Source organism: Aspergillus pseudoviridinutans, assembly GCF_018340605.1.
Source record: "Aspergillus pseudoviridinutans IFM 55266 DNA, scaffold_2, whole genome shotgun sequence".
Classification (NCBI taxonomy): domain Eukaryota; kingdom Fungi; phylum Ascomycota; class Eurotiomycetes; order Eurotiales; family Aspergillaceae; genus Aspergillus; species Aspergillus pseudoviridinutans.
In genome coordinates this window covers 190407-200244 of record NW_025091282.1, presented here as the reverse complement: position 1 = coordinate 200244, position 9838 = coordinate 190407, and the positions used below count along the sequence as shown (strand labels likewise).

The window sequence follows — 9838 nt, the reverse complement described above, 5'->3', positions numbered from 1 at the left end:
ACTACAACTACTACAACTACTACAACTACTACAACTACTACAACTACTACAACTACTACAACTACTACAACTACTACAACTACTACAACTACTACGACTACTACGACTACTACGACTACCACCGCTACTACAACTACTGCAACTACTGCTGCAACTACTACTATCCAAATGGCCGCCAGACCCACAGCAAAGTCACAAATCCTCCATTCTCAGAAGCTGAAAGCTATAGACTTGACACAAGCCATTCAAGTTGTTCCAGGCATCAGAAGAAGATCCATGCGCTTTCCAGCTGTACACCCACCCCTGCGGGCCTTACGGCGTCTAACTTGACACCTGCACCTTCGTCGGGTTCCTCTATCTCAAAATCAGTTTCGTCATCCAGAATACCTCAGCCGATCAACCAGTATGGCCTGCACCGTCGGTCTCAAGCCAAGACGGTGAGATTCGGAGAAACACGACTGATTCCTGACGAAATCTCACAATAGAGGCCACACTGTTCCTTGTGGCTTGGCTCGAATATGAATTATAATGACTAGCAAAATTGCTCCTGTGCTTTTCCATCATTACTTCCACAAACTGTCAGCAAAGGTCTTGACTTCTTCTTGCACAAGGGAATGTAGCATCGTCCCTTGTGATTGCTTTTGGCATTGCTGACTATGGTTCCTCTCTTGCGGACAACTGCAATTCATCACATCTCCATGTTCACTTTATTCTGTCTACATCATGCAAATTGCATTCTCTTACTTGCTTCCGAGATAGCTCCCGATAGCATAACAATGTGCCACCTGGCCGTATACATCCCAGCCATATTTACAAGATGTTAAATTACTCCGTAGCTTTAGAGAATGCCATGATAATGTGGTAAGAGGACAGCAAAATACGTCATGATTTGTCGTTGACCACACACAACATATGCCGACTTTGTGTACCTTTTCCCAGACATATCAACCCTCAATCAATCCAGACGTCTACTCTCTTGCGAGTATCAAGTCTATCTACAACTCTAACCTTTTTTTGTCGCTGTTCTCCTCCGTTGTACCAGTAGAGGTCTCCAAGCACTCCCAAGTGTAAACGGACTCATCTGAGCGTTGTGGCATTCATATTAAAGTCACGATGGAGGACCTCGCTCTCTACACACCCCGGGCTATTATAGAGCTATCCACCCTATCCTTGCTATTTGGACTGATGTATATCATCCTAGCCGAACCAAGGTATGTAAAAGTTCACGAGAATTATATTGAATATGGATTACCGTGATGAGTAACTCGTCTTTGTAGGAAGAAAGTCGCCCCTGGGAAATGCACGTGTCAATATCCAGACTGTCACTATCGAAATCCCTGCCAGCCCGACCGCGAAGTCACAAATCCCTCGACCTTGAAAACTGAGAGCTTTGAGTCTGGCACGAGCCATTCGAGTCCATATCCGAATGCCTGTCAGAAATACAACGGCGTCCCGAAGCCTCCACCGGTGACAGATCCCTGTATAATCGACTACTACTACCACTACTACTACTACTACTACAACTACCACTATCCAAATTACGGCCAGACTGATAGTGAAGTCACAAATCCTCCGCTCTTGACAACTGAGAACTATGAGTCTGGGACGAGCCGTTCGAGTCCATATGCGAGTGCCTGTCAGGACTGCAACGACGTCCCAGAGCCTCCGCCTGCGACAGATCCCTCTATAGTCTACTACTACTACTACTTCTTCTCCCACTACTACCACTATCACTATCCAAAATTTGAGACCGACAGCGAAGTCACAAATCCTACATCATCGACAACTGAGAGCTCTAGACATGACACCAGCCGTTCGAGGCGCTCAAGGCATCAAAAGAAGAGGCGTAAGTTTTCCGGCCGTATCCGGATCCCGGGGGCTTCTAGTTTAACAGCTGCAGCATCCTCACATTCCTTAGCGAGTGGAAAAAAGCAAATGAACATAAGTCGTCCCAGGGCCTCTATCTTGAAATCTGTCTACATGACGAGTTGGGAATCCAGAATACCTCGGCCGATCAATTGGGACAGGCTGCACTGTCGGTCTCGGCCCAAGAAGGTGACATTCGTGGAAACCCGAGTGAATCGATTTTACAAATAGACATCCCACATTTCATATAATGTGGCATGAGTTTGAATTATAGTACGACTAGCGACATTGCTCCCATGTTGTCCATCATTTCTTCCGTACATGGTCTGGCTCAGTTATCAAGGTTGTTCTTGGATTAGCAATTATCGGTCATCTCTTGTTGAAACTGCAGTTTATCTTCTACGTGTTTATATTCGCTTTCTACCCTTGTCACCCTGTATCGAAATAACCTAATGGATAGCCGGGCCACTATGAAGCCGACACCGTCGAGATCAACAATCGACAAGTGCTTTGCTAAATTGATTTATGTACTTTGATAAACTGCCAAACTCCTCATAAGACAATGAACAAAGGCGCAATATTACCGTCTATTCCTACCAAGTTCTAGCAAGCAAACAATAGATACTAGCGACACGTATACGCAGAATAAGCCAGGCAGAGACTTAAACACATAATAATAAGAGACAGCATCGGGGGAGTGTAATCACGGAGACACTCGGTAGATTGTTATTGGTTTAATTTCCTGCGAGACTCCTTGTGATTGACGTTATCAGATCGTACCATGTGACTAGTTTTTTTATGGACATATCTTTCTTTACCGTCTGTTTCTCCGGCGGATGTCAGATTTGTGATATCAAGCATTGTCCAATTGGTTCGGCAGGATGGGACGGAATTTGAGGGGCACTAGAGGATAATCTGATCCTAGTGATACCCTGTCCCAAAAGTCCATATCTCATTCGTTGGTTTTTTCTCACTGCATTTCCGATGGACTGTCTAAAATGAACGGCTTCAGAGATGCCACCGACTAACCGTTTCGGGGCATGCCTCAGTCTGGTCTGTTTGGTCCATGGCCCTCAAGCTTCGATATGGTTACCATGTAGACCTATTTCACTGAAAAGTCGATCGACTTTTCGTCAACATATAAGAGTCCTGAGATCTCCTTCGACAATGATTCCAATCCCCCAGACTAACTCCCTTCTCTCGTTGAAACCACTTCAAGATGGCCCATCGTCCTCAGCAAAGCCTCCATTTTCCAGCCCCCTACATGTCGATCGGCGATGGCACCACCACGCCGTTGGAGTTGGTCTACGCACTGGTAAGTATGCTAATAAATCATTGGCCATCCCAATTCTTACGCTAATGTGGACACACAGGATGAATATGGCGTCCACCAAGCCATCGATGAAACTTGTATGCCACGGGGACTGACTCTTCCAACCACACCTCCGGACTCCAGTACTCAGCACAGTGAGCACGAAGGGCATAGTCTGGATCCACAAATGGCCGACCTCCTGCAGCACGATTGCCTAACAAAAAATGTATTTTTACACTTCCAGCCCCCACGTTGTGCACTATCTCTAGCGCTAACCTGACTCCATCCTAGGTCCGACGGCGCATGCAGAACCGAGAGGCCCAGCGCCGCTTCCGCGAGCGCAAAGACCAGAAGCAGAAAACCCTCGAGCAGAAAGCCGAGGATCTCCAAATCAAATGCCAGACTTTGCTGGATCAGTACACCAAGCGGACGGACGAGGTCTGCCGCTTGCTCAAAGAGAATGACGCTCTACGATCAGAGGTCAAGACCCTCCGCCAGCAATGGGAGGTTATCTCCACTATTTTGCACCGGCCAAAAGGTTCCCGCTCCTCGTCTGTTCTTGTGGATGAGACTTCACCGCCCCCATCGCTTTGTTCCTCGGCTGAAAGGTCAGGGAAATTGGAGGACTTCTGGCGGCGTCTGGATGATTTCACCGATGATAGGGAGAATTCCTCCAGTCTTAGTTAGTTGTCCATCCCGTCTATGGTCTGGCTTGTTTCACTTTTTCACGTATAATGATGATATCCCTATCTCTTTTTCTTGGCTACATAATCGGAAATGGCTTGTTGAAGGGAATTGGATGGGATATATGTCCGACTCGACCAGTTGCTGCCACATCGCGACTTCTGCCATTACTAACTGTGTATCTAATGCTGACAACTGAATTTACACCGTCTGGTTGGCTGTTTTTATCGGCGGCCCGTCCTTCCCGACCCGAAAGGGAGGGCTGATTGGGTTACTACGCGATTGTGGCTTGAGCAGTACATCAACATGTTTCGTCTGCTAACCCGAAACGGGAAATTCGTCCCTTTTATGGTTGGGATGGAAGGCACTCGATCACGTAGTCATACAAAAGATACGTGATGGGAGCGTCGGCCCTGAATTCATCGGCGAGCTCTGTTCAGTCATAACACGATCACCATGTCGTCCGCAGTTTCATCAAAACCATCATCCTCGTCCAGTTCATCCCCAGGAATCGAGGCCTCACCCAGGCTCCGTGGCAACTCCAAGCCCACCTTTCTGTTCATCGACTCGCAGGCTGACAAGCCGCAGAATCGCTCAGTTAACAGACAAAAGCAGGCATTCCTCCTGCGAAACTATCACCGGAAGAAAAAACAAGCCTCGATTGAGAGGCTGAAACCTTCGAAGCCATCGAAAACATCCCCATGTCTTGTCCACGGCGGAACCTCGAATTTCTCGCCAGCATATCCTTGGGATTCCCTCGCAGAAGAGAATGAAGACTTCCAGTCAGACCGTCGGCAGGGCACTTTTAATCAGGTTGCAAAAATGTCGCAGATGTGGTCTCTGAAAGCGTATCTGAGCCAGGGTTTTGTGGATCCCTTTTCCGCGTCGGCCGTGCAAATGTCCGACTCGATGAATCTGTATTTTCATCACTGTATGAGCTGTTCACGGTTCAATGAGTAGACACGCTGACGAGTCTAGTCCGGATCCACACCATCGCCTCCTGTTATCCCCTTGACTCCACCCGCATGAGCATTTGGTGGTGGCAGCGAGCAATCTCCCAGCCGGCTCTGCTCCAAGCGCTCCTCTTCCTCACGGCGGGCCACCACGCAACCCTCGAATCCAACAACGGAGTCGCCTCCACAGCCATCGAGAAATCAATCAAAGACTCTCTCCGTCTCCGCGGGAACACCCTCAAAACGCTGAATGATATCTTGCAAGATCCCGCAAAAGCCGTCGCAGAGTCCACTACCCTCATCGTAGCCTCGCTGGTGGCCATCGAGGCTGTGGATGCCAACTTTGAGGCTGTGCACGCACACATGAAAGGTCTAAAGCGACTCATCCATCTCCTTGGCGGCCTCGACGCGCTGGACCACATGACCCTCTCCAAAATCTACCAGTAAGTCCAGTTCCAATTCCCTGAGTCAAAGAGACGGTAGTGACAAAACCTGTGCAGGTGCGATGTCAAAAGCGCAGCCCTCCAAAACTCCCGTCCCACGTTTCGCTTGTCCGCTCGCTGGCGCAGCGAGATTCTCCAGGAATCAACCCTCTTTCGCTCAACGGAACACCTTCACGTCTCCACATCCCTCGAGAAACTGGGGAGCCGCTTCTTCGCCGCACCGTGGTACCCACCCTTCGACGACACCTTGAAGACTTTCGTCCAGGTTCTGCGGCGCCTAATCATCTACTTCGAGACCGCGCAGCAGCAGCCCTCGATCGTCCTGCCGACGGACAACGACCTCTTCTTGGTGTTTGAGCACCAGCTCCTATCGACCGTGTATAAGACGGGTACAACTCTGTTGCAGGAGCCACTACGCTTGTCCCTGCTGATCTACCTGAACCTGCGGATCTGGCATTTTCAGGCCTTTCCGTTCATGCAGTTCATGGTCGAGGCTCTGAGGCGGAGTCTGATACCGGCATACGGACATGCCCAGTCCACCGCGCCGGATCTCCTCTTCTGGATCCTGTTCATCGGAGGGATGGCGTCGCAGGGCTATAAATGTCACCCCTGGTTCGTCAGCCGGTTAACGGAGACGGCGCGTCGTCTGGATTTGGTCGAATGGGAGAAAGCGAGGGAAACGCTAGGTGGGTTCTTCTATACCGATCAGCCGGGCGAGAGAGGCGCAGAGAATCTGTGGAACGAGGTGCTTCTGATGGAGAGTTGTAAGTGCTTCTATGACCTTGATCCGAGCATGCGGCTGACGTTATGCCAGACCCGTACATCGCCCCAAAACCGACATTCCAGGTCCTCGTGTTATAATGCTTTGAGAAGAGAGGCACTCGTTTGCTCGCAAGCGTTGCAGGATAACCGCATGGACAGCATCACCGTCGTGCGTAGCTTTGGGTTCCTGCTGAAAACAACGTCAGACGAAAGTGATCATGAGACAACGCATCAACAGACGAAGTCAGATACCGTATCATCGCTTTTTGTCTTATTTTGTTTTCTTCTTTTGCCCGCCTACCCACCCGGGGGCTCGAAGCCCCCCCAAAAGAAGAACACCGGCCACCATGGCCCCCCCCAAACAAAAAAAAAGAAACAACAAAAAACGAAAAAACTATCTAAAAAAAGCTATCTAAAATCTATCTAAAATAAAAAATACAAAAATAAAAAATACAAAACTAAAAAACAAAACAAGCAAACGACTGGCAATTTTGTATAAAAATGAAAAAAAAGGAGTGGACGGATCACGTCCCGGCCTCTTCACTAGTTTGACCACTGGAGGGATCGTCGCCGGCAGCGCTGCCCACGATCCCGGCCGCGTTGACTACTCCATTCAGATCGCCGACTCCCCCTCCAGTGTCGGGCTGGCTCGTCCGCGGGGCTCCTGGGGTCGAAGTTGTCTGGCCGGGAGGTGCAGGCTCGCCACGGCCCCCGTCACCGCTATCTGCGGTTTGACTTTCTTCATCGCCGGGGGTGGGCCTACTGCACGAGAATCCCGGCCATAGGAGGATTGACAGCACCCAGTTCCCAAGCGACTTCACCACTGCAGGCGGCGTCCACTTGAACACCGGGGGCTGCCAATCCCTGACTAAGGGTCTCAACCGGCTGCCGACCTCGTCAGCAACCTGGTCGAAGACCCTCCCAAGAGCCTTGCAGACGAACCAGGCTAGGAAGAGCACCGGGACGATCCAAGCATACTGGTACTCAATCAGTGCCGGCATACTATAAATGAAGATAAAAAATTGAATATAAAATTGTTAAAAAAAAGCGAGTGTATAAAATGTTACGATAACACTTAGAAAACAAAAGAGAAGAAGACAATAACTCGACAGCGACACGAAGCTACATATTCTGTTCAACGCAAGCTTAAGCTAGGTAGAGGAAGGCACTCCCCAATAACCTCAAAACACACCCTCATCAGGTGCTGGAGGAAGGTGCGGATGGGGAGGTCGACGACGACCACTCCTGATACAACAGGCACACTCCTCGGTACAATGTCCATAGACGCCGTGGACTTCTTCTTGATCGCCTGAAGGACGCAGGTATGTCAGTAGAGGTTTCCTGCAGCAGCCGCACGTCTGCCCACAGCAGCCTCCGAGATCCGCGCATTTCTCCTGGTCCCATACCCAGGCATAAAGCCGGCCATGGCGGTCTTTATGTGCACGGAGCAGCTGCAGCTTGTCCAATTCATATTCACGTTTCCACGACTCCTGCATCTTTCGCAATGCGGCTGCATTCTTCCAGTAGTCGACCATGAGGTCCTGGACGGCCTTTTGGAAGAGCTCTCGCTGCGTCTGGGTGATATAACCAGGGGGACACTTCTCCGTGACAGCTGGATCCTCCTCGTCTCCCAGTAATTGCATCAAACGATGCCGCCGCTGGAGGATAGCGAAACCGCGTGCCTCTTGCTCCAGAAAGGGGTTGACCTGGTTGTTCTGGACGTTGATCCGCTGCTTCGTTCCTCGCGTTTTTGGCTCGTCCCAGCACCAGTCGTTCTTCCATCGTTTGTGGGCCGATTTGAATTTCCGTTCGCACTTGGGCGTTTCCTCCTCCGCGTCCTTCTTGTTCTTGCGAAACAAAAACATCTTTCTTCGTGTGCAGCTTTCCTACAGTGAGGTGATTGTTGGAGGAAAGTTACGGACAGGATTTGGCAGCTGTTTGGTGTTCTGTCCATAGTATGAGGTCAGTATGAGTCGTGCATCTCATTCTTGAGACCATTCCTTTTCGGAATCCGACATCCAGACTCAAGATGGCTTACCCGAGTCATATGTATCGGCAATCGCTTGGTTGGACAGTTATTAGATTCTTGTTATATACTTTACAGAATATAACTAAGACTCTTACGACGCACCAGAGTGCATGCGCCATCATTTCATTGGATGGACGACTTAGAATACAGTATGCCAATTTAAAGCCCACATGGCCAAATACGTAATCACAATTGCCCTTTTGTCCTCCTTCCTTCTCATTGCCGTCGTCCCCGTTGTCTTCATTTTTGTCGTCGTCGTCGTCGTTGGAGGAGGAGGGCAGAGGTTACCCGAAGGCACGCACACACCTGCAGCCAGGGCAGGGGCCGGTACCACTATAATAAGAACCAGGCAGTAACTGTTTGAGAAATCCATGGGCATAGGAGGTTGGCGATGGTGATGTCACAAATATCACTACATTAGCCTCGTTATAGTAAAGTACGTAGTACATTGCTATGCCGGGGCGGTTGTCCGTGTGCCGACGTCCTACTCACCAAGCCTAGAAACTCCGAATGCCCTGTGGAGCAACCGAAATCAAGAGCAAGATCGTGTGAACCAAGGAAAGACATACATAAGAGGAAGATGCGTGGACCTTTTCTCGCATACGTGTATCTGGTCCCGACACCGCACTGTAGGGTCTACCCATGACCGGACTGCTGTATACTGGACTACCCTCTATCATAAAGTTCATCTGGACGGGGAGATCCTATCTTCCAGTTGCGTGTGCTTCCCCATTACCGTTTCAAATTGTCCTAGCGGCCCTATCTGTGTCATGAAGTCCGTGGCAAGCGCGCGGAGCTTATTCGGAAACCAGCATCTAGTACTGTCTAACCTGGACGAGACGTCGGTAAACTACCTAAGGTACTCTTGATCACATCTGCGACGAATGAGAGGTCGCTCTCTTGAATTCCTTGCGAGTGCTGTGAACTACCACTCTTGTACCTAGCCTTCATTGGCGTTTCGAACCAGGAAACTAATGAAATCTATCATGGCATTCTACAAAAGCTACGGCATGATTTACAATTTTATAAATATGGCTGGGAGGTGTACGGCCAGATGATACATTGTCTTGTTATCGGGACCTATCTCTGAAGCAAGGAAGGGAATGCAAGTTGCACAGAGTAAAGAGACTAAACAATGAACATGGAAGTTAAAATCAAGCAGACGGAAACGTGAGATGCTGGAATCAGGACTGGAAGCATAACTCAAGAAAGCAGACGTGCAGAGAAGAACAAATGGAATCCTCCATTTCCGCAGAGTGTCTCAGGTAGCACTTCTTTTTAGGGTCGGCGTGAACCATCCCGCCGGGCTTTGGGCCCGAGAGAAGAGCTTTGCGAAACAAGGTGTGGGAAAACAAGACTTTGATTATCCTATTATATATACACGAAGCAAGCGCACCCTCCTACCCATCCGGCCTACGTGCTTTGGCGCCAAGGCGCGGAAACGAGAAAGACAAAAGACACTGCAGATCGGTACACCCCGGCGTGCCAAACGATGGAATGACCTGTAGAATTCGTCCTGATATTGCGCCCACTCCCAAGGAATTGTGTAGTATACTTTTTTGTTGTGATGGTGATGGCGCCATACGGCGGATGTCCCAACCAGGCATCACTTTAATGACAAGCAACTCGCTCACGTTGTAATCGAGCCTAAGGATGCTGCAGTGGTGTCTGATCCGATGGTCACTGTGAAAACGCAGGCAAAAAGCCAAAACGCTACCCAACCTCCGCTGAAACCGACGTCGGCCTTTATGTTGGGAAATGTGACGTTCATTTTTGGAATGGGCTTTCC

The 9838-nt window shown here is 49.6% G+C and overlaps 4 protein-coding genes across 4 annotated transcripts; 3 read left to right on the top strand and 1 right to left on the bottom strand.

Annotated features, from left to right (window-relative positions):
• Positions 1 to 1113: 1113 nt before the first annotated feature.
• Asppvi_002123 (uncharacterized protein) lies at positions 1114 to 2097 on the top strand (the record flags this gene model as incomplete). The annotated part of the gene is made up of 2 exons (XM_043298116.1): positions 1114 to 1211; positions 1278 to 2097. The coding sequence occupies 2 exons, from the start codon at positions 1114 to 1116 to the stop codon at positions 2095 to 2097; spliced, it is 918 nt and encodes a 305-aa protein (XP_043154051.1).
• Positions 2098 to 3085: 988 nt separating this feature from the next.
• Asppvi_002122 (bZIP transcription factor) lies at positions 3086 to 3865 on the top strand (the record flags this gene model as incomplete). The annotated part of the gene is made up of 2 exons (XM_043298115.1): positions 3086 to 3181; positions 3470 to 3865. The coding sequence occupies 2 exons, from the start codon at positions 3086 to 3088 to the stop codon at positions 3863 to 3865; spliced, it is 492 nt and encodes a 163-aa protein (XP_043154050.1).
• Positions 3866 to 4318: 453 nt separating this feature from the next.
• Positions 4319 to 6119, top strand: Asppvi_002121 (uncharacterized protein; the record flags this gene model as incomplete). Its single annotated transcript, XM_043298114.1, has 4 exons — positions 4319 to 4793; positions 4841 to 5258; positions 5316 to 6022; positions 6073 to 6119. 4 exons carry the CDS (start codon positions 4319 to 4321, stop codon positions 6117 to 6119), a joined length of 1647 nt encoding a protein of 548 aa, XP_043154049.1.
• A 425-nt stretch (positions 6120 to 6544) lies between these two features.
• Asppvi_002120 (uncharacterized protein) lies at positions 6545 to 7885 on the bottom strand (the record flags this gene model as incomplete). The annotated part of the gene is made up of 3 exons (XM_043298113.1): positions 6545 to 6997; positions 7213 to 7329; positions 7427 to 7885. The coding sequence occupies 3 exons, from the start codon at positions 7883 to 7885 to the stop codon at positions 6545 to 6547; spliced, it is 1029 nt and encodes a 342-aa protein (XP_043154048.1).
• Positions 7886 to 9838: the final 1953 nt, after the last annotated feature.